Here is a 25,243-nt window from a genome sequence, read left to right on the forward strand (position 1 = left end):
GAAAAATTAGAGTCAAGTGTGTGCTCCACTGGGGAGTGCCTGCTGCACTCCAGTACTTTGGACTGACCAGTGGCAACAAGCCTGTGGACAAAACCAAGAAAGAGTTATTGAGAAGTCAAGGGGGAAAGAAAATCAACGCAAAATCAAAATCGGATGCGCTGCCCAAATGAGAACTGGACCTGAGAATCTGCAGCAAGACTGGCAACAGCTTTGCTCTACATGACAGCCTAGAGGAATAAGTTAGCTTGTTTTCTTTGAGCCACACACAGAACACAGCAGAACTGGCAGAAGCAGGCAGAAGAGAGAAGTTAAGAAGCAATTAAGCGAGGGTTAAGAAAATCCAGACAGTCCTGACACTCAGATCTATTACTGAGCTTACCAGCGACCTGTATCTGGCTAATGGCAAGGAGAGACGAAGCTTCTGCTTTGGAACCGTGAAGGGGCAGCACTTATTTAGATAGGATCCTCCTTACAGCCTTAAACGTTAAATGATGAAACAGAAAATGTATTTTCAGAGTCTGTTGTGATGCTCTGGAAGAACTTCCTGCACCTCGTTTCTACAGGTGGGATTTCGGAAAAGGGCAGCCATATGGAGCTATTTTAGCAGCATCAGATTATTTCTGTACTGAAAATGCGCTCACTCCCTTACATGAGGGGCACCCCCAAAGACGGCCTTGTTTTTAACTATCTTGATGCTGGCAGATAAAAATTCCCTTTCATAGGATTACCCACACCCCAAGCTATGACTTGCATATAGGACATGTAGATGTATGAGTATATACATACACAGGAAGAAAAACCAGCTAGCATGCAAGAAAGCGTGTTTACTAACCCATTACTTGCAAGCCACAAGATACAACTGCTAATTTTAAGAGCGTTTTCTCCAGCGTTTTCTTTCAAAGTGTATGTTCCCACGTAAAAAAGGGTCCTGATGTAAATGCATTTGGCCGCACAAGGGATATGTAGTGCCACAGGAGTTATCCTGCTGCAGGAGGCACTTAAGTTTCCCTCTCTCTCTCCCCTGCCCTCCCAACCTTATCTGTCGGCTCCTACACGATATTGCTAATTGAAAGGGGTCTACCTGGAGGTTCTGTCCACGGTACACCCCAAAGAAATAACTGAGTTTTAATAGCATTCAAATAGTAGCTTTGGTCAATAAAAAGGCAATTCACCAGCTATTGAAAAACTCTGGAACTGAATGAAACTGCAAACAAGATGAGACATCAGTAATGCATGAGGCACACACAATTACAGTGAGACAACTATGGGTCAGTAATGGAGAGACTCAACTAAAAACAAACACAAGAAGCAAGGCCTGTGGAAGCACAGAGTCCCTTACTTGAGGGGAGCTGCCAGGAGAGAAGCCTTGATTGGAGACAGGAGAGGTGGGAGACTGGTTGGCTGGGGATCCAGCATTACTGCGGTACTGCTGGAGTGAAGCCTACAGAACAACACAGAATTAAAGACCATGGGATTGATGGAAGGTTGGAAAATTATAAACTTCTGGCGTATACAGCTCGAGGAAGCTGGGAGAAACCATCCTCTTCAGCAATTCTTGGCCATGTATGAAGACACGAGTACTGTGAACAATGCCGCAAAAAGGAGAGAGTTAAGATATCAGTGTGGCATGGTCTTGTCTGACTGAACGGCTGAGAGCAAGGCAGTGCTGTCGTACAAGCAAAACTGTTGAAATATTTTCTCACTGTTCTCAGTTACGTTCAATTAAAAAAAAAAAAATCTGGTCAGCCAACGATTTAAGGAAAAGTAGTATTGAAAGCTGGGAATAACTCAAAACCAATGTAATTTATTCTTCACTTTAACTGCCATACCCACACATTCTTAACCTGTGTTTACACTGCTCTGGAAATCCTTCTCGTCTTACTCTGCCTAGTCTTAAATAGCCTGGGTGCGTTATCAAGATCGAAGTGTGTAACCAGGCACACTGGAATCCTTCTCAAAGCTGCATTTTACCCCAGGACATGGAACAGACAGTCTGAGAATTCACACTATGCTTTGCAGGTTTACATTAGTTACATTTACATTGTCCTCAGTCATCTTGAGAACACATTTTCAAAGATTTACCTTTTTTTAGTCATAAAGAACCCTGGATTTGAACAAATTAATAATCTCAATGGCATTTAAATAGAATGTTGCACTAATTAACATAAATGGTAAGTACAGCTCTTCTCATTCTACTTCCTTTAGAAATTAACAGCTGATTGAGGAAAACCTGCACTCCAGTAGTTCTAAGAAAAGGCGTAAGTTCATCACACAGCTTTGCAGTGTGGGAGAACGCTGTACTACCAATACTTTCTGACACCCAATTCTGTAAATCTCAAGAAAATATGTCTTAACCCTTTTTGCTATGCATTGCTACTTACGCACTTTAAGCAGACATCCAAACTACAGCAAAATGAATTTCAATATTGCTTTACAAAAACTGCATAAAAGTTGTCAGTGAGACTGTAACACAGCTCAAACGGCTTTTTGATAAACTAGCTTTAAATTTATTTATGAATTATTTCAGTTGCTTTAAAAGATAAGCACAGCAGCCTAAAAGTTAATGTCATAAAGAAGTTTAAGATGAGGAAAGCAACACAGAAAGCAAAGAATGAAAATCTGTGCTGGCAGCTACATGGGTGTTAGAATGAAAACACTGGGACACGTTTTGAGTGGGACGGTATCCTTTCCACTGCTGGATTTGTCCTTCCTCTTCCCCTTCCAATCCTGAAAGGGAAGCAGCTTCTTTCAAGAAGCACTTATCAGCACAAACTGTTAAATATTTCATCCACAAATGAAACCCACGATCAAGTGCTAGATCAATACACAATGATTTCTCCTCAAACCAGTTACTGTCACTACAACACTGCCAGGAGGACACAACAGGTCGGACAACCAAGATCCTACACAGCAGGGCAGAAGGAGCAGAGAACGAGCTGTGAAACTCTTCCCTAGCTAGCCTGTAACCCTGATCTTGCTCTGCATCTTGGATTTTCAGATGCAGAGACAGACCCAGCATTTTGTAACAAACCACGTTAAAACAAGCAAGAAAAGAAATCTGTCCATAAATCATTGCTATATGTATGTATACACTCCATTTCTTCTGGGCATCTGAAGGCAGCCACAAAATCAATTTTTGAAGATAATAATGTATGCTCTAAAATTCCTTAAAATGAAAACGTTCTAAATACGGGAAGGATAAGAAAATACCTGGTTCTCTCCAACTTTTGGAAAACGCTTGTTAGCAGGTTTCTTTATCAAAGTTCTGCTAACTCCTCCAGTCTATAGCACACTGTGTAACATGCAATGTGTTGGGGGTGCATTACATTTATCAGCCTGAAAATATATCAGTGCAACAGCAGCAGCAAGGTATGAACTAAATGCTGATATATTTAAGCTGGTCTAATCAAACATGGAGTCAACAAGGGACACCGTTTTATGAAACTACGGCCACCCTAAGCATACATTAAAGCCACATTTTCCTCTATAAAACATTTAAATGTGGATTCAACCAAAACCATTCTAAGTCTACTTCAGACTCTGCCTAAAAGTATACTTATTACAAGGGCTGTCCAGCTTGAACTCTGACACTATGCTCTAGGCTACCAGGCTTCCCGAACGAAAGCTCTCTCATTTTCAGCTGTGCCCAAGCTTACCGAGTTGATGTCTATTCCCATTGACGGTTGGGTCTGGCTACCCGGAGGTGACTGTGGGATGGTAGAAGGTACCGTGACGGAGAGCGGGGGGAGCTGTGTTCCTCGCTGTAAACCAGAGGTCTGCATTAAAGGAGTATTCTGAGGCAGGGTACTTGCCACCTGGGTCTGCTGCTGTTGCTGGGAAGTTGTCTGGGTAAAAAATGGGTATGGGGGAAGCTGCTGCTCCAGAGACAACGCATCCATAGCCACGGCCTTGAAAAGAAGAATCAAAATCATCCACACTGGCAGGTAACTTCCCTTCATTTTCAAGCACATCAAGTCTCACACACCAAGTGAAGTGTGAGATCTCATCTTGCATTTAAAAAATGTTACCTAAAGGTTCATGAACAGTCAAGACCATGTTTCAAAAGACCTAGTATCACCTCCAGTGTACAATAAACAAATACTCTAAAAGCCCAGTTGAATGTCCAGGTCAGGAATTGACAACCCAGGCAGTCATGGAGTCACACTTATGAAATGCATTAAAAAAAGCTAATTGAGCTTCTCTCATGAATTAAATAAATGTCTTTCAAATTTCAAAACTAACTTTGGGACAATACTGTTACAGAAAAGTGCCCTAATAGTTGTTTTTCACTCCGGTTCTGGGAAAGTGAAAGTCAAATCTGTCCCCTCTACAAACCTCTCTCTTCATAAGGCTCTGAATTAACGAACACATTTAAAGAAGGAAATTACAGAACAAGAGAGATGAAGTTACAGCCAGCTTCTCCCTTCATCTGTGACTGCGAAATTTTAATTCTCCAAATAAGTTCCTACCTGAGTAATTGGTGACAAAGGGGAAAGCGTAGGAGACATTTGCTGTGACTGTGGTCGTCTTGAGTCTGCACTCAACGAGAGAGGACTGACAGCTGGCTGACGGTGCTGCTGGGAAGGGGCTGGCGTCGTCGTCATTCCTGCCAGGAAGGAACAAACCAGCTTAAATGGGAACAGAGCAATGGTTTATTGATACCTGTATGGACATAATTACCTAAATGATGAAAAATGAATGGTATAAGTGGACAACCACTTAACGCAAAGTGCTGAATGTGCCTCAGCCAATCAGGCTGAAACTCGTTAGCTAATTTGCCATTAATTTTGTCAGGCTGAAGAGCATCAGGATGAGAGGAAGATCCCTGTGGTTTATCCTGGACCAAAACCAGTCACAGTTGTTCCGGTTTGTGCACAGATACTGACTTGAAATTGAAATAGGCAGAGCAGCTTCAGCGGTTTACAGAAACCATGGGTACCGTTCTCACACACCTCCCGGGCTGCACGCGTTGAACCCAGGAAAAGCACATTCTGCTCTATTTGCAAGGGCTTAAACTTCAGGAAGAAGATAACAGATCGTATATCAAGACTAATCAGAGGGCACTTGCGACATTATAAAAGCAAACACCTATTTAATGGAAAATGCAGAAGAAAAACTGGTTACACAGGAAGTACTCCATTTTTAATGGCATACCAGTGCACAGGAAGGCAGGAAATATCTTTCACACTCTAAAGAACCACGACCTAGCAGGGGGTAGGGATAAACAATTCAAGTATTGTAATGTTGTTCCAGACTTTTGTCTTGAATCTGAAGTTTTGAAACCTCCCCTGTTTTCTGCCTCACCCTAGAGGAACCGAGACACCCTGGAAAGGGATTTCAGGACAATCTTGCTAGCGAGCTGTTCTTCTAGAGCCGCCGGAAAGGAGGAATCCACAAGAGCCTGAGAGCTCCTAGGCTCTTGGCAAATGTTCAAGGCTTCCAGGCAGGCTGCCAGGGAGCCAGGAAGCCCAGGCTGCCAAGGAGCCAGCAGGCAAACTGGCTCAAACCATGCAGATTCTGAAGACTGCCTGGCTTCCCCTGCGATGTTTTCAAAATCAACACCGTCTCACGGAACATGTCAGCGAACTGACAGACTCAAATGCACAAATGTGTAGTCTTAAATTGCTGGCAGTTCTTTGTAACCTGACGGGTGTTTGTTTCCCCACCTTTTCTTGGGGCTGCTGAGGGCACGCCTGTGCAAGGCACAGAGCTCCTGCAAAAGGTTCAAAAGCCTTTACATTTTCTGCTGAAGAGCTAGAAGATAAAGAGAGGCAAGGAGGGTTTGGAAAAAAATCAGTTAAAAAAGCACCAAACACTGACTATGCCAATGATTAAACTATGGGATAGTCTCCAAAGAGAAGCAGAAAAATCATCAATGGGTATATCGTTTCAATTTGTTATGTCTTTGATAGATCAGGAAATGTTTTCAAAGCAATTATATACTTACCGGTTTGGTTTTATGCTGTTTGCTTTGCTAATTATGGGTACGGCAAAAAATTTAGCGACCCATTCTGGACTAACTCCATGCAAGTAGTTTGTTTCTTTTTATACACGCAATAGTGCTCTCGGCACAGACTCGCTAAGTTCTACTTGAGTGACGGCCCATCTCCAAAACTTTGTATAGTCTCTTTTGAGACCAGAAAACTTGTTAAAGGATGCTGAAAGCTGCTGACCTACTCTGTACTCAAATGGTTAAACCGCTTCTTGCTTCATTTTTAAATATAACTGCTCAGTCATAACACTACATTAACCTGATTAGAATTATTTCCTTTTCCCAATATATGAGAGGATTTTTAAGTGGATAAGGGAACCCGGCCTAATACAGGAAATATACTTGTATTTTTGGATACAACGCCTCATTTCCATTCTAGGAATCAACAGACTGCAACTGTCACTGACAATAAAAAATGCAACCCTCTTCACAACTGTTCTCGAGCACAAGCCAATGAGATTATTTAAAAAATAACAATCACCAGTTTAGTCTACTTGCCTATAACGTTAACAAGTCCTGAAATTCTAAGGTGATCAGTATGAATATTATAAATTGCCAGCATGGCAAATAATGTTTGTTTGTGGCTTTTTTTTTTTTTTAAATAAAATTATCAGTATTGCCAAAGTCCAAAAGCCCCAACAAACACAACTCAGACTCACCACGCTGAACAGCTCAAACAGCAACAGCACTCGAGAAGAACTTGCAACAAAAACTACACTGCTAGGAAGGCAACAATTTCAACACAAAGGCACCCTAGGGAGAACTGTGAGAAATTAAGGCGCGCATTTGGTATTATTTCCCAAAGCCCCGCTGTATTACATAGCTTGAACATCCAGGATATTTTCAAAACGTAAGCAGTCAAGCTTACAAAAACCAGCACACCTTGTAAAGGCTCCACATTATTCTTGATTGCTCAAAAGAGAGAATTTGCTTCAGATGAAGCAAGCAATGTTCTCTCTCCAAAAGAATCCTCACACTGAAAAAAAAACATTCTAAAGGAATGAAAACAAAAAGCCTACTTAAGGTATTTCCATAACAGAAGTGCTGTTGGGCTTAAGTACAATGAATTACAAGGGAGGCAGGCTTTGGATGCTAGTCTCTCCTGTAGTCTTATACATAAAATAAACAAAAACAAACCCCAAAAAAGCCGATTTGGCCACCAAGAACATGAGAAAAATGGAAGACAATTTGTACGTCGTATAACTAAATGCAGCTTTCTCACTTTTTCGTACAGAAATGGCTTGATAAAACTTGTTTACAAAGAAACGTCAATCAACAGTGACGTGCAATTACCTCTCAAGACAAAACAGTAATATTCAGCAATGCAACTTCCATAATTTAAGACAAGTGACATATTATGGACAAGCTGTAAAAACACCTCAGAGTTATGATCTTACCCTGATTGGCAGTGCTGATGCCCAAGTGAGTCAGATTGGCAGCAAGATTTCCGGTACTATTGGAGCTACTCAGGGCTGGGAATGTGGATTCCTCAGGATCTAACGGTGTTGGGAGAGGGGAAGGGAAATGGATGTTTGTCAGGTCTGGCAGGGAGCCACCTGTGTTATGCGTAGCAGGAATCAGTGTTGTAGTGTTTTCCTGGTCAGCTGATGGAAAGATGCTAAATAAAGGAGAGAGGAAAAAAAAAAAAAAGACACATCTCAATTGATTTTATAAAGATCTGTCCCGGATGAAATTTCTTTTTTAAAAAGGAAGGTGCCTTATACAGAATGATATATTTTATTTCTGATAAACCAGAGATGTAATAGCCAATGGGTCACTCAGAGATTCTGGCTTGGCTTGTATCTATTGCAGTGTTACACAGTCTAAGGGCTTTTCAGAAAACTTTTTTCAGAAAAACAGGAGGACATCCAATATACAACATTCTTTCATAAGTATCTCAATGCTCTTAAAAAAAAACTGCTCAAAACTTACTTGATTCCTGGAACTTCACACGATTTAGGTCTTGATGACCCAGTCTAAAATAGAAGGAAAACATTTTTAAAGGCAAAGATACTGCTAGAGATTAATGCTTAGGATATAATACAATTAGTAAGTTTTATTTAATTTAATATATTTCTACAGAAGAGCTATTCTACACAAGAGCATTTAATCTCTAATCTCTGCAAGTAGGTTGTTTTGGTTGACAATATTTAGAGCATTAATTTACCTAAATACATTTAGAAAAGAACATCTCTACACTTTGAAATGTGAGATTCCTACCTTTTTAGTGTCCCATCCTTGCTTAGAGAGGGTTTTATCTGCCTCAGAGGTGGTTTCCTCCATTCCAGGGACAGTCAGTAATAAAACTAAAAAATGAGAACAAAAGGAATCATACCATAATATTAAGCTTCTCAGCAAGAAATTTTCAGATTGGAAGTTTAACCACTTGAAAACTCTTAAGTAACCTATTATTAATGAATATGAAACAGTGGCACTCCACTGTTATGAGAGCAAAATTAAAAAAAAAAACAAACACCAGAAGAGACTAAAATTGTATTTAATTAGCAAGGGAACATTATCAGCTTCAAAAAAAACCCAACCCAAATAATACTTCAAAAAAACTTTGGCTTCCAATTGAGTCTGCTTAGATCTAAATGGAAGAGTGTATCTTGGGACCTAGTTTCTCCTAGCTTTTGCATTTTGCACAAGTGATGTACACCTGGTACATCAAACAGGTGGCCAAGAGGACAGTTCCCGGGGGGAAAAATCCGGACCATCTCCCCTGGGATAGAGAAACGCTGTAAAGCTGTTACTTCGCCATATTCCAAGCACATTTGTTTGTTCAAAGCAATCAGCTGCTTCATCATGCTAATAGCAAGGTGACAAAGAAACATCAAAAGAAAGCCCAGTCAGAGAGATGTAACAACAGAAGCCTTTCACAGTGATGACTATAAATCCATATTTATGCAATACTGTTTCAGATGATCATTATTTAATGTTTTACAGCTCTAGAAGTATGCAGAAGAGCTGCAGTACAGTGCGTATGCATTTGAGAGTTGCATGTTCACCTATCTCCGGGTGGTTGTTTAAGCATTACATTTCTCTACACAGATTTAAGAGCTTTTAATGTACTTCTTGAACTGACAGCAGGAACAAGGGCCACAAGAGGGCACCAGAATTGTTAGTGCCGGAGGGCTGTGCTGCTCCAGCTTGTAACTAGAAATGTTATCACAAAGTATTGTTCGTAAGCATTGCCTCTGAGGGTATATTCAATCGCAATCCCATAAATAAAAACTAGATGAAGTCTTGCTGCTTTACAATATTCTATCGCTGACCGTGAAACGCCTGTGATCTCTACACTTGCCTGGACGTTACTAGAAATGGGAAACCTCTAGTACCGCTGAGAGCAGTCTAACCACCTGAGTCCCACAAGCCCAGATTACTTTTCCCCATAGGGCAAGGTCTTAGAATAAGAGAATACAGGGTTCAGGAAAGTGTTCTATCTTAGCTTTGTATAATCTTTTCTGGATTTCAGCAGAGTAAATGCGGTCCTTTGTTCCAATTCCTGTGTAACTGAATCTAGAAAGTGTTATGCATACATGTATTTATAGCAATAGATGAACAACAATACATGTGCATATAACCTGAAGTACAATGCTTTCAATGTTACAAATATTTTTACTGGTTTTCTCTGTTTACCTCTTTTCTGCTGCATGTCCTGTGACCCTCCTGAAAAGGATTCTTGTTGAGCTGGAGTCATAGTACTCTGGTGCAAGGCAGAATCGGAATTTGTCCTGAAAGGCAGGCAAAAAAAATATTTTTATTGTCAGTTTCTCTAAATAAAGGAATGCTTAATCTCAGATAAATGTAACCAGCTCAGTAAAACCTGAATACTCCATTAAAAAAACGAAATCTATATACGGCATATACCAGGCACAATTTCTTTGTGAAACAATCAATTCGCAGAACAAATTAGTTCAAGTTTGAAGAGCAATTGTTTCAATAATGGGATTGAAAGGAGTACAGGATAAATTGGTTGCCGTAGGTAGAAAATAATTTGTGCTTTGTTAAGATTATGCATGATCAAATAATGCAATTTCTGAGTTGAAAGCTGCTTATACATACTTCGGTTATACTAGTCTTTGAAAAGAAAGCAACCCTGTTTCATCAGGAGGGAAAATGACTGGTTCAGGATGCAAGCATGTTGTGGAGACGGGAACCTCCACGGTCAACACATCTCTCATGATGAACTGTTCTTCACTTGGGAATGTAGGCCACCACTTAGGCAACTCGGCACCTCCAGTGTCAGGAGCATGAGGGGTAAGAACAGGCAACTCGGTGCTCCTTTCCACTCGAACGCTTGCGAGGGCAGACTAACCCAGTTTCTGCGCAGTGAGAAATATCCAAGTCTTTTACAACTCAACAATTTTGGGGTATGCCTCGGAACATCTGGCAAGATTTACCTTTAAAAAGATTACATTAGCTGACACACCTTAATTTTAAAAGCGGGTCTTCTAAAAGAATAAGCTTAATAGAAGAAATAAATCAATTTCTAAATTCAGGAAGGCCTGGCAATTCAGATGACCAACTGCTGTGGGGAACAATAAAGGCCTTTGTTGCACATGAAAGTGTTGTAGTATCAGAGAACGCAGTCCAAATACTAACACTCAGGCACAGAATTGTGCTACTAACCTTCTCCAGCTTGTGTCTGATGGAGGTGACAGATACACAGTGCCGTACGGACAGCTGTCCACGTGATTCCATCAGTTAAGGGGAAAAACACCACTTTCTCACTTAAGTAGGAGGCCTATTTGCAATCTTTTCCTAAGGAATAATTCAAATTACCCTGTCGGAACCACTAAGCTCACATGAGAAAGGCAAGCAGACTCCCTATGGGGAACATACTGACTTTAAAAGGACACGCAAAACAAAGTATTACCTGGATTGTTGTAATGTTTGAGCAACAGGACAACTATCCTCCTTTTCCCTTTCTGAGCATCTAACTCTTCCCTGAGAAGCCGTCATCTCTCCACTCTCCCACTGAGACAGCCCCTTCAGCCCCATCAAGCCAGTCTGACTGCGGCACATTTTAAGCCAGTCAGAAATAATAAGCTAATTCATTTTCACAAATGGCAAGAAGAAATAGCGCTTGGCAAATGCTAAACTGATGAATCAACTTGTAATAAAATGCACAATGAACTGCAAAGAATTATTCTGGTTTGGATTTACTCAGTTCCGAAGGGAAACTCAGTTTCACCAAGACTGTCTTGCCTTTTCCATCAAAGGATCTCAATCCTTCTCAGCTTCATGTGTGTCATTATCTCCACTTAGAGCTGAGGAAACAGAGAAAGGTAAATGCTTACTTTACAGAATAGTAGGTATTTATAGACCAGATCACAGTTCAGAAAAAGCAGATGACATTAACTGCACAGAGATGGGAAGCAACTCCGCTGACAGGTGAGGAGGGGAGGAAGCAGGGAACTGTAAAATCTGAGAACTGTGGTATTGTTGAAAAGGTGGGTGTTCACTGCCAGCTCGTGAACCAAAGGATATTTGTCTTCCATGTTTATCCACAGAGAGAGGGCGTCGATGTGGGGATCCGAGACGGTTTCTGTCACGATACACTCTGTCCACCAGACCATGATGCCGAGTTGTTCTGCTTGTGTCCAATCCTGATGACTGAAAAGGAGTCTGAGAGAGACACATGAAGTTATAAGCAGAAAAATACATGCATGAGCACCCAGAACCTATCCGTACTGTATGAAAGGCTGTATTATTCTAAGGAGCAAAACTCAAAAAAGATATGGACAAGTGTAACCACGTAAATTTTTCCTCCAGCAACATTTTCACTATAGCCATGGAAAGCAATTACCAAGGCTATCTCTTCCAGACAGAGATTAGAGACAAGTGGAGGCAGACCATGCTAGACCTGCCCTCTCATAAATCAGCACTGCTCTCCAACCTTTGTATCTCTAAAATACCACAAGTGAGTGTGGCAGGGAGCCTACTGACAACTGCTGTTTACATTCCCTCAGTGTAGCATGCAGCATGCATCCAGAAGGAACATGCTGACAACCAGAGCTTAAACTACAAGGGCAGGAGATGCAGGAAGATGCACAGTGAGCCTAACATTCATCGGAACACGCCACGTTCTCTCAAAACTTCCTTTCACCCCTCCTTTCAGCATAATTATTTTAAGGGGACACTGACAGAATTAAAAGAAAAAGAAAAGCTGTTTCCTTCCTCCTCTGTCTAGAAAAAGTTACAGCATACAATATTTTTGAAGCAATTTTCATTTCATTCAGGTTTCATTCAGTGAACCTAAGTGGGTTGATTCCACTTTGCATCTTATCGGCGCCATTATCTTGAGAGCATTTACTTGTCAGCAACTGATTTCAGAGAACAAGGATGGCAGACAAAGGACAGGGAAGATAAACTCACAGGCTAAACTGGAAAACTTCTACATTTTCAAAAGCCCTTCTCAGTGTATACCTGCGTGGGGGGGGGGGGGGGGGGGGGGGGCGAGGAGGAAGTACCGAATGGTCAAACTCTACTCATACTTCAACAGCAATATATGGGTCTCTGGGGAAAAAAGCTACACAGCCTTCCACTCCTTGCCAATGTGAACAGCTTTGCTGAGTCCCTCAACACCATCTGTTTGGAAATCCAAAATTTCCTCCTCCATTCAGGTGCTGCACGTGGCAAATGCACTGTCCTGTCTGCCAAGCCATGAAACCATCTGGCTTCCACATTAAAAAAAAAAGAAAAAAAGATTAACATGTCCAGCTTTGGCTGTTTAAATTATTATTTCTAAAAAGTTTTACATTTATTTTTAAACGTTTTGTTTGTAATAACTTTTTAAAGAGTCTTTCTACTATTTTAAACTCTTTTCTATTTAGCAAATATTAGTCTCCTCTCCCTCTATGCACACACAACCTGTGTTAATATAAATGGATGCAAAGTGGCTGTGGTGTTTATTTTCTCGTTTCAGGGCCAACACTTTATATGCAGCAGAATATTGCTTAAGTCAACATGGGACTAGCAAGAGAGCACAGTGACTTTTACTGTACTCTCAGCCATTAAGATCATGGTGTTTTGCTTCAGCCCCTTAGCAAGTATGACTTTCTTGTATGAAGACTTGGAAACCTCAAGTCATAGCATCTCAATTTTAAGTAATCTAAATTAAAACATGTTGATTTAATCTCTGCTGCAAATACTAAATGAAAATGTAGTTCTACCTAACTGGCACCACACAGAACTGGGAATATTCGTAATTCCAAAACAACAACAAACGGTCTCAAACTCTTCTTTGTGCTGTTGTTACACCAATTCTACCCCAAGAGGCAGCAAAATTCGCAAATACACGCGTGCTTGGAAGGTCAACAGGAGAAGCAATTTCCTATGTCAGTGATCTGAACCACAATGTTACTAAAAAAGGAGAAGCTGGTCTGAAGCATACAGAATGCAGACCTCACCTGGAATTTAAAAGGGAGCCAATGCATATTAGTATACAGACAGGAAGTTGAACGCAAAAATAGTTATTTCTTAAGTTTTCCCTTTTTTTGGCACAACTTCCCTATTAAAAATACAACAAAAATCTAATTTGAGTGCAACAGTGGCACAAGTAAACATGGACCATGCCCCGTCACAGGGCTACAATTTATAGAGTGAGTAATTTTTGGGCAATGCTGTTCTCTGGCTTTCCAGGAACGAAGATCCCACGTGAATCCCTAACTTGCTTAGGGAAAACAGAAAAGAAGACAAACACTTGAGAAAATGGATATCACCTCCAACAGGTCTGGCTTCTCTCAGCAACCATCCCATGGAACTTACCCTGGACCAAACACCAGCCAACACACCTTCATTAAAATCCCCATCCCTGCAGGGCATGTGGTATTTAACTATAGTAAACAACTGCAATTAAAAAAAAAACAAAAACAAAAAACCCAACAGATCTGAGCATCAATTTTATTTGGAAAATGAAGAACTAGAATTGTTTCGCTTTCCTGAAAAACATTCAAGGATTTGAGGTCAGAACCAAAACTCCACAAAACATTAAAAAAAAAAAGGCAGCTAAATACAGACAGGAAGGAAAAAGCTCAGTGCTCTAAAGCAACAGTGTCCCTTTAAGATTTATCAAGACATTAACTTAAGAAATAAAAACGAGCAAGGTGGTTGAGGGGGAAAGAGAGGAGTGGTACCTACTGACAGTTTACATTTCGGTGCCTCCTGGTGACAAGCAGCATTTGGGTAATCATTCTGCCTTTCCCGATGGAGCTTAACATGCAGGCTAAGTGCACATGCTCAGATTGCTTAAATCACAGGCCAAGACAGTGCCAAAAAAACCCACCGTCTGCATCAAATTAATCCCCCATAAATCATAAGTAATCACATGACAAACCATAGCAAGTCCAGGGAGTCTGTACAGAAATTATTATGCATGTTCCAAACTGGGATGCATGGCAAAACCTGTATTTATGTGACAGACCATAACTCCTTCGGAGCTGGGACGGTGAATCAAATAAATACTGTGCATACCAGAAAAGGTGTAACGTGTGCTAAAATACGTATCTACCTGGGCAAACAGTACACCAGTCCTAAATACGTATTTGCACAAACCTAAATACTTGTTTACCAAAGAGACAGGAACTGCTCCAAAGGCTTCTGCCAGAGCTCCGTTGTGCTGTAAATGCAAAGAACCAAGATTCTCAGACACTAACGCTCTCACCAGAGACAACCAGACAGGCTTCACCTGATCGGCACATTGTACGAGTATCTTTTGGCAATTTCATCGTATGTTAGCTTAAAATTGAAAAACCTGGAAAGCATTCATCACTGATACAAATACATGGGTTTATTTTGTTGCTTGTCACCATTTGTTACCTGTGACAGTATCAACTTCGGATTTGTGTGTGTGTGTGGAAAAAAAATATAAAAACCTGGAGTTTAAGGACAATTTGTTTCCGTATCCTCCTCTAGTCATTCATAAATTTTTGAATACTCAATTTCAAGCACTCTGTTAGTTTCAGGACTAAAAAAGACTATGTAATAATGGTCAGTAACGGCCATCAAGTACAAAAATACTGAAATACTGTTGCTTAAAAAGAACAGTAATGATGAACCTCCTTGAAAAGAAACGAAAGACAAAATCTGTGGATCTTGAAAAGACCAGACGCTTGTGGAATAATACTAAGGGCTACATAACATTACAAACCTTTGCACTGTATTCCCTGAAGGCAACTAGATTAAAATAGACATTTGCTTCTTCTCTTGCACAAGATTCAAGCTTTTAACCTCCACAAATTCAGCTGTCTACATGTATTTCAAAAGTCATAGAGGACGTCATCAATAGTTCTTCGTAAGCCAGCCTTCATCAGAAAACCACAAACTACAAAATTTAATTCTTACCACATCCTTGCGAGATAAAATGTAAATGTTACCACTCAAAAAAGGAAAACTAATGCAGAAATTATAATTACTTTGAGCACCCTAAATCAACTAACTATAGAAATCAGGAGTCCCAAAAGCATCCATCACCTAATCCTATCCACTGTACAACATCTTCTGTCCAAACATGCTTACTAACAGCAAAACATTGACATAAAACACTGATTTTCTGTTTATAGTGCGTTACCTCTGGCGTCACAACAGCAGGAAAAAAAAAGCCAATACAGGTCTACATTTACTTTTCAGTCAGACCAAGGAAAAGTGACTATTCTGATACTAGTTTGTGTCCCATTCCCCCTTCTCCTTTCCCAAAATCCATGCGTTATTCCCATGGGACATGCACACCACCTTGGGGTACCTTCTTCCACACCACCATCTCCCAGTGCTTTCCACACGACCTTGCATTATTTGCTTCCACTTCTGCTTTGAGTCTACAGTATCTTCACAGAAGATTTCATTATGAATTTTGTACTGAACAAAAAAAAAACACCCCACCACCGCCACGAATATTCACTGACAAAGAAATTGCATCGCCTCTGCGTATTCTTGACACAAAAGCATCACGACCAGAGACAGGAGAACTAATATCTAACACTAGATATATACAATACAAAAATATCCACCCATCCCATACACAACTATGTTCCATTCCAAAAGAGCAAAAATCTTTAAAACAGGGTGATCTGCTGAGGCTGTGGTGCTATGTTCTGAACCAGCAGCTAGTTCACGGACTCCCGTGAGGAAAAAATAGCATGCAGGCACCGCATTAATCACCAAAAAAGAAAGAAACACCCTATTAAACTCACCTGGAAAGGCAGATCCATGGCACTGTTTCCAATCTGGTTCACATTTGGCAGTGACCCACCGTAGTACTGGCCACGACTCTGTCCCAGTTGCAAATACTGGGTTTTCTGCAGCTGTAACTAAAAGAAAAGCAGAAAAGTGTAAGGGCAACTCATTTATTTTTCAACTGTTTTACCTAACTCAACTTGACACCATGTCCATTATCACCGAGCATGGATACACCATCTATAAACAGCATGAATTCAACTTCTCCACAAAGCACGGCTGGCAAACTGCCACGTTAGGTCTTGAGTGATAGTGTAAAGTGATGGAAGAAAAGTCAACTTCATAGTCAGCGATCGTATTCAATTTCCAACAAATAACCACCACGTGAAACCACATGGTTCTTATGTCACCTGCTATTCTGAAAACCAGGACGTAAAACCTCCATGTCAGTCTGATCGTGACTCTAATACAAAAATTAACCAGCTGTTCATGTGTGTGATATACAAATAAGAAAGTCTTCTTAATTTAGTATATTGAGTATACTGTTTAACCAAATATTCAAATTTTTAGCAATCTAGGTAACAGATGTTACAGCACATTGTAGCTTTCCACCATTAGATAGGCGTTCTTGTTTCTTGCACCAGGAAAAGCTCTGTAGGAAGGGCAGAGACACAGGTTTTCAAAGAAAACTCAACCAACCAAAGAAAAAAAAAAACAGCAAAGAATTCCTTACTGAATGGGTAAGCATGAAAATAAACATGAGTCTGCAAAATTTCAATAAATGCTAGGTATCACTCTTCAGCTCTGAATGACACCCCTCTAGTATGCTTTCCCGCAGTTGTATGCATTTCTGGTGTACAAAAAAGTGTGCAAGAGAGAAAGTTGTTTCTTTTCTACTCAAACGTCAACTTATTATCATGGTCACTTCTTTCAGAAGACGGTACCATCTCAACAGCTCATTAATAAGAGCTACAATTCTTGATTAATCTTTTGTTAGTGACGTTTCTCAATTTTTTATGTTAGTAGTACCAATATGTAAAATAATTTCTCATTCAGTTCTGTAATGTAACCACTCAACACCTCTAGATTTAAAAAAACACTGCCACCGAAGCCCTATTTTACACTGATAAGCAGAATTTGCAATCATCTGAACACAACAATCCTGCTCCTAGGAATGCATCTTCCAAGGACTCAAGAAACCACAATTAAAGTAGCGAAGAAATGAGCTTACATAAGTTCCCTCTCCTCCCACGGTGGAGGAGTACATATTTTATAATATATGTTGTTCCTCACTAGATGTCAACTGACTGTTTTTGCACTCTCAAATGCAAGAACATTCCTAGATTGGTAACAAAGAATTGTTTAAAGACTAAATGTTCAGATCTTGGACTAGATGCAGGTTCGTTGCTAAGGTACTGTTTGTTGTGTGTACATCAACAAATCTGGTTTAGTTTCATTCAAATAGATCTGAAAGCCTTTGCCTTGCAATGCCAGAATGCTGAAGAGCAAAGTTTGGAAAAGTACTAGAAAACGCGGCATCCCCAAAACTGGATGTTTACATCGTTGTTTTTCTTTACACTTTCTTCAAACAAAGGAAACGGCAGGACGGAAATGAGTGGCCCTGCCTCTACAGCTTTACCACAAAGGCCCTGAGGTTGAGCGACGATGTTTCTAGCAAAGCAAAGGAAGAGCTAGGACCTTCCCTGTCGACAAGGTGATCTACGCAGAGTCCTCTGATAAAACTTTAATGCCACGAGCAGGGATGCTGAGCGGTGTCGGTGAAGATAGCACGCTGCACACTGATAGCACCAAGACAGGACAGAGAGAAAAGGCACCAATCTGCCTATACCATGCCAACACTTATGGGTATATATTAGAGTAGTCCCTGAATAGAGGAGGAGAAACAAGATCACCCCGAGGAAAACAGTGCATGCATTATTCCAATTTTAAAATCATCCCTAGGAAAGCAATTCAAATACCCTTTATTCACAGAATCTCCCCTAGAAGCCACCAATTTCCAAACGTACAGACAACCAAAATCTTTATGCTTTAGCCGAGGGACCGAATTAATCCAAGACTTACGAGCTGGCTCTTAGAGGTGAAACCTCTCTCTGGAACGGGCGCTCTCGAAAGCCTCAACAATTCGGGCACGATACCAGTCACAAAGTGGCTGATGGTCTTTTTCTTAAAAAACGGGCAGATAAATCCCCTCAGCCTGAAGACTTACAAAATATTCACAGTGTGCCGTATCAAATGGTTCAACAAGATCCCATCTAAAAAGCAGGAAAGGGCCCCCCCTGCTTTTCTTTTGCAATCTTTTGACAGCAATTACAATCCAGTGCTCTCTAAGCAATACATGAAATTAGAGAAACGCTCCGCGCTAGTATCACTTAATGAGTCACAGCCCCTCTAACTCATAGCTGCAGATCACTAAAAGCACAGTATCAGAACTAGCTGTGCTTTTTGCCTGGCCTGTACATATGTTTTTGTTGTTAAAAAAAGGCTTGCTTGGGATTTGTGCCAAACATTGAAGTAACTGTTTCAACAGGTGTTGGTTTCTTTTAAAGAACCTACTACAAGGCACCCAGGGAGGGGGGGTTGTTGCTTTATGGTTTTTTTAATGTTTTGGCCTTCCCCAGTTCATACCTACCTCAAAGCGTAATGTAACAGGGACGTCACAACCATTTGTCTTTCCACTGCAGTTAAACATGGAAATGAGGAAACACAAGAGATCGAGAACTAAAGCGGTTCTCAAAAACGAGCTTGTTAAATGGCTTTGCTGTATCATTAATTTTAGTAACGCTACCTTCCATAAACACTTTCGGAGATCTGTGCCAAAAATAAGAAAACTGATTGCTTGTTATTGCTATCATATATCATTACACCAGCGTGTAGATCTGTATTTGTTCCTCTCTTCAGCCTCCTGCCTTTTAACAGCGAGTGGCCCCCAGACTACGCGGTTTATTGGAGACCATCAACAACTGCCACTTGCAATCTATGAAGATCAAGTGTAAGCAGAGCAGGCCAGTTTGCTGAGCGCCTCAAATCTCCAGCTTTTTAGCTGGCAAGAAAGCATTTTTAGATACTGCGACGTTAGACCTTACTGTCATTCCAACAGGAGATCTCAAGCAAAATCAGCTCAAGTCTTTCAAAGCAGAGGATCAGCAAAAAAAACCTGCAAATTTCACTCTCGTGCTTTGAGATAACTCAGGAGTCTCGAGCCTTACCAAGGGGACCTGTGCACAAAGAAAAGCAGCACTGAAAATGAAAACAGACATCGGTTGTGACTAAAATGAACACTTCCTCCTTTTTCTGTAAAACTACCTTGTGAGGTGAATTAAGTATATTGCACATGTTGCAATTTGGAGTTTGGAGATTAGGTTTGGAGAGGGGGATTGTGAGGTTTTATTTTAAAAGGAAAAAAAAAAGCCTTTTCTTAATAGAAAAATTCAGATTACTCTTAAAATGTTAACAAGTCTCACGATGACTCTAGCTTTATCTCCTGGGGTTAGATTCAATTAGTGGCAACTTGCTTTCTATACGAATTTAGATAGTGAAGTACGATAATGAATTACTTAGTGTTCACCAGATGTATTAACTCCTTGAACCATGAGAACTTAGTGACTCTGCATTACAGCTTTTCCATTTACGTATTATGTGGCCAAGATAATAGCTCCTTGACAGTTGAAAATATTGCTAAAGATTCCAGTTCCTTCCTGAGAAAGCTTTTGGTAAGGAAAAAGCTTTTTGTTGTTAAACCATTTTATTTCTGCTTGGCATTCTTGTTCAGAAGAAATGTTTCCCAAACGACAGATCCTAACTGAATCTGTAATTTTCCCTCCACCAGCATTTCTCTTATACTACTTAAAGAAAAAATGAAGATTTTAAGTTAAAATCCAATTTAATCATTAAAAATCAAATACTTCTGCACAAGCAGTTTTCTAGAATAGCTGAAAACGTTCCCCCAATAAAAGGTTGACACACTGTTGGTTCACCAGATTTGAAGTTATGTTAAAACCAACAAACTTCTGCAAAGGTGCAAGAGTAACAATGTGTGAGGCAGTAGCAGCATCTTTACAGCAAACAGGAAAGCAATCGTTACCTTTCCGTGTAGTAATTAGGAATTTGCAAGCAATTACATTCTTAATTCAGCTAACAGTTGAGTAACATCACCTCTTACTCCTGTTAATGGAGCTGGACACACACAACTTCAGTAAGAAATCAAAAATAGTAGATTTAACTCAATTACTGACTTGCTAACGATGGAACATTCTTCCAGGTACTAGCTTTTATGTGAATCCATTTACATGAACTACCTCAATTTTTCCATTTAGATTGTGTTAAAGTTTGCTGGATATACAGCTGTGTTTATAGGGAGAGATTCAAGTTATACAATTAAAAAAAAAAAAAAGAGAGAGAGAGAAACATATCCCTAAAAGCATATCCAGTTTTCCCACAGACTTTCTAAGTGTCCAAAATATGCATATGGGAATCAAAGGAAGCACTTATTAAAATTCAACACTTCAACTACTCTAAATTCTTCCCAAAAAATTCTGGGCAAATTACAAACTTATGGGCAGAACTCAACTGTGATCGAACGGCAAATTTGACACTGGAATTAAGTCAAACAAAATCCACTATAACCGTTTCTTTTAAAATGCCCTTTTTAATGCATAAAAATTTGATTCCCATAAGCGTAATAAAAGGGTGGAGTGTCCGTTTGATAAAAAACCCACTAAGATATCTGATGAATACAGGAAGTAAGATTTCATGATAACTGCTCTTTTGCTGGTTTGCAGTTTCCATACCAAGCTTTCTTATAAATTTTAGCTTTTCATTTTAGAAAGCTTTCTCTCTAGCATGTTGAGGCTAATAAGCAGCAAAATGAGTGCAGATTAAAATTAGAAATATATTATTCAAGCTTAATTGGAAATTAAATTCAGTTTAAAGGATTAACTGGAAGTTTTAGAGACTGCATTATAGGTAAATCCTGTTGTTCAAATCAGTTCAAAGTTTCCCAGTTGGCTACATCTGAAATTTCTCAGGAGGGCTTTCTCCTAAAGCAACCAGGGGCAGGACCTCCCACAGAAAAGAATATACATTTGCCTGGAGTTTTTAAACGGGCTGGGATTGATTTGGCATCCTCGATCGTATGTCACTGCTATTTTCTGATCTCTCCCTAGGAATGAACTCACAGCCCATCTCTCGGTAGAAAGCTCTGCCTCAATGAAAAGGCACTTACATTACTATTTCTGGCCTCCCTGCAAAAGAGCCAAAGACAGACAGTAGAGACCAAGTGCCCTTTTATCCTCAGAACTGGACTTTTCAAGTTACACAGGTAGGGCAGTGAGAGAGAAACTTTCCAGGTCAAGTGTGCACGCTCTGCCTCTCCTCTGAGCACGCAGAAGGCAGAGAGTCTCCCCACCTACTAATCTGGCTTCTTTCTCCAGCATGAAATTAAACACTAAGTCAAACAAACCCTCAAGACAAGTCAGTTACTCAGTGGAATCCCAGTGGAAGTATTTTCTTCAAAGGGAGATTTCTTCCCATTCACAATCCTCATGTTGATAAGAAAAGCAAATACAGTCTTAAAAAGAAAGATAAGTTAACATCAATTTAATGATTCACAGTTACTGCATTTAGACTTAGTGGCAATATATCTGTTAGCTAAAAATCACCTAATTACCCATCTAACTATTAAATTAAAAGTTCTTTACATTTGTGTCCAAGTTGCCAAAAACTATCCAACAATTATCTAACTGCTCTGACCACCAAAAGAGTTTGGCTCCTCCGTTCCCCTCAAACTAATGCTTTTCTGTTTATATTCTAAAATTCGTATTAGAATTTCAATTTTAAAAACTTTGCACTTGCTACCCAACCAATTTTTAAAATTAATATACATCAAAATAACTGCTCATTTACTAAACCCACCCTCCATGACAGCTGGCTAGAATTTATTTCATTAAATGAGGAAGGATTCACAAATCAACAAAAGAGAATCCTGGTAATCCAAGGAAAAGAAAATTTAAATGTTAGCCACAATTTCATTAATTATAGCAGGGATTCAGCTGCCAGTCCCTCTCTACATCAACAGACCCAGACGCAATCTCATTAAAGCCAAGAACCTAAAATTAATATCAATAATGAGAAGACACAGAAAGTTATTAGCAGAAAAAGTTTCATGAGCAATGGAGGATGTAGTTTTATAATACAACCAAGCAGATCACACCGTGGAGAACACGGTCCCAGTGCTCTGGCTGCCTTTTCTTTCCCAGGGAAGCTGTATAACCCTGCCCCTCTCCTCACACCCGAACTCTTACGACATGAAAGAAACTGGTTAAAGAAGCTGAACCAGCAGAAAAACTGTGTGGGTTAGCTTGGTTTCTCTTAACTTGCTCACCCCACAACCAGATGAATTTTTGATACTGGAAGGGAAACAGAAGAGAGCAGCGGGAGCCAACAAAAGGACGACTTCTTCAATATTCAGACTAACTCAGCTGTATGGTCCAGTCTCACGTTATGTTTCAGGGCTGCCTACTGAAGCTGATGGCTGAGCAAACCTCATCTTTGCTCTCGCGGAAGCTGGAAGGTATGAAAAGAACAAGTCAAACGAATGGCGAGAGAACGGAGCCTCGCATTACAGCAACCCGGCATTTCTGCCTTCCCTCTGCCACCAAAGTTCCTCAGGACACTACGTGAGCAATTAAGGCCTTTTTCAGAGGCAGTTGCTAATTTTCAGGTTACTCAACACAAAATATTGGGGGTCCGTCAAAATTACCAACTGGGATCTAAAGTACTACTTCTGGAGTCAACTGGACCTGTGCTGCGGGTGTATAAAGCACTTTAAAAACTGAAGACTTGCTGTTGGGTTTTCCCCCTGAGTACCAAGTGTATCAAATTGGACATTCAAAGCATCGATTTCTTCTATTTTACCGCTTGCATCTTAGTTATCCTCCTATAAAATGAGAATAATCACACCAGAAGAATATTGTAAAGATGAACTTGGTTTTGAACTACTCGAACTCCTTAACAGCGTAAGGCGCAGAGCACTTCCCTGGGGGTTTAATTACCCTATCAGCAAACCAAAGTTTGACTGGTGCGCTCTGAGGCACAGAGCTACACACTGAACAATGTGGATTATTCAAGGTATTTAACAGCCTCCCAGTAAGCCACCATTGCCTATTTTTGTGCTGAAAGAGGCAGGGGCCTCGGCCTCAGTAGGGGAGTGGGGAATATACAATAAATTAATTAAAGACTATCATACTGCTCACGCAGAAGGAGATGAATGAAGATTGGAAAGACTTTTGGAATGCTTGACTTTTTAATCTGCATAATGCTTTTATAGTTTGAGTACAACTGATAAGTTAATACTGACCCGTTTTATAGTGCTATCAGGTTTTTGACAATTTATTGTGAATAATTAAAAAGACTTCCATTATTTAGATGTTACAGATTAAAATCCACCTACATGTGTCATCTAACAGCTGAATAGGTGGCTAAAGAAGAGATGGATGTCCATTTGTAGACAGTGCGGTATCAGGAAACTACAGTTCAAGTTCTTTGATAAAAGACACTGATTCTCCAGAAAAAGGCTTGACCACAGAGCTAGATAAAAAAAATCTAGAATTACACAGAAGTACGCAGCCTGCTATCAGCCCCTTAAAGCTAATGCACGCTGTAGATATAAAAAAGGAACTCTGAAAACTGTGTTCCCCCCAAAATCAGGACACATTTAAATGTGCCTGCTGCAAAGCAAGCGACACCGTTCTTTTATTTCTGAATAATCAACCATTCATGGCAACAACGAAAAGCGAACACAGCACACAGAGTAACACTAGAATAGAAAAAGCATAGCTAGCTTCTTCACAACTCTTCCTGGCTAATGGAGACAGACTACACAGCCTAATTTATCAAAGAAAAGGAACAGAGAATCCCTTGCATTTCTCTCTCATTTGGGCTGTCACAATCAGGAAGAAACGCCATCAAGCCAGATTTCTAAAGCAACTTATTTCCTGCAGTTTCAAGTACTGATCCAACAGCAGCAGTGGATCCAAATGCACAGCTGTTCCTCCCAGGAAGACTGGTAAAGGAAATGAAGTCTGAAGTTTAGAGGAAAGGTATAATCCGCAGTGATAGCAGCTGCTCTGTCTGGGTCACTTGGGATTTAAAATATTCCATCATCAGCTGTGTAACAAAATGTTTTGCAATTTTTTTTTTTAATTTTATTTTAGTATGTTTTTATTTTCATGAAAGCTAAGAGTTTAACACTGGCTAGAAACAGACAAGTGCGGACAAGCCGAGCAAAAGTTTCCCTTGTTGCCTCTGCCAATCGTATTTGGCTTTCTTATGCTATTAGCGTCCTAGCGCAATAGATATTGCAGAGAAAAGTACTACCAAGCCAAAACAGGAAGCCAAATGTCTACTACAAACTAAGTGAAAATTACCACGAAAAAATCCAGACATATGGTATGAACTGGATTTGAACCCATTCTTTTAGAACTGCTACATCATTGTTTACTCTTCCATCACCATAACTGTTATTTAAGTCACTTTCAAGTATTTGTTCCATTATCACATCGACATGTCAGGACACAAACAGAAAAACCTGCAGGCCAGCCAAACACAGTCATTAAGAATAAAAATTCAAGAAAAGAAAAAAAAAATTCATTTTTGCCTTTTTTTTGGGGGGAGAGGAAGGAATCTGTTGTAATATATTGGAATTTAGCAGCCACAAAAGAGCAACTGCGTTGTTTCCGCCACACTGAAACACTTCACAACCAACTCTTTACTCACAGCAGAGCTGCAAACACAAGGCCAGCACTGCACTTGATTTTTACCAGTGGATAGCTACAGTATGCTACAAAATATACTGTCCAAGGATTGAGGGTTTTCCCAATGCACTAACACACTCAAATTTTCTCAAAGACTTCAGACATGAACAACAATATGGGAGGTGACATGTTCAAAGACCAGAACCAAAGGGATTTTGCTACAGCCTGCGAGCGTCCCAGCTCACGTGAACTCAGTATGAGGGTCTGCATGGAAGGAAGGGGAAGCAGAATCCTCCCGCTCTAC

General features: G+C 40.2%; 1 protein-coding gene across 2 annotated transcripts in view; it reads right to left on the reverse strand.

The window, feature by feature from the left end:
• Window positions 1–25,243, reverse strand: part of CRTC1 (CREB regulated transcription coactivator 1) — a 42,359-nt gene that overhangs the window by 6,007 nt on the left and 11,109 nt on the right. The window contains exons 2-12 of one of the 2 annotated variants that reach the window (XM_059831968.1): window positions 16,186–16,302; window positions 14,568–14,615; window positions 11,486–11,623; window positions 10,625–10,686; window positions 9,632–9,726; window positions 8,213–8,298; window positions 7,925–7,968; window positions 7,390–7,610; window positions 4,470–4,606; window positions 3,657–3,908; window positions 1,340–1,441 (exon numbers count right to left, since the gene is read on the reverse strand). In XM_059831968.1, the coding sequence (XP_059687951.1) occupies window positions 1,340–1,441; window positions 3,657–3,908; window positions 4,470–4,606; window positions 7,390–7,610; window positions 7,925–7,968; window positions 8,213–8,298; window positions 9,632–9,726; window positions 10,625–10,686; window positions 11,486–11,623; window positions 14,568–14,615; window positions 16,186–16,302 (1,302 nt within the window). The remainder of the gene's footprint in view (window positions 1–1,339; window positions 1,442–3,656; window positions 3,909–4,469; window positions 4,607–7,389; window positions 7,611–7,924; window positions 7,969–8,212; window positions 8,299–9,631; window positions 9,727–10,624; window positions 10,687–11,485; window positions 11,624–14,567; window positions 14,616–16,185; window positions 16,303–25,243) is intronic. The other variant, XM_059831969.1, reaches the window with a different exon arrangement.

Source organism: Gavia stellata, chromosome 32 (genome assembly GCF_030936135.1).
Source record: "Gavia stellata isolate bGavSte3 chromosome 32, bGavSte3.hap2, whole genome shotgun sequence".
NCBI lineage: Eukaryota > Metazoa > Chordata > Aves > Gaviiformes > Gaviidae > Gavia > Gavia stellata.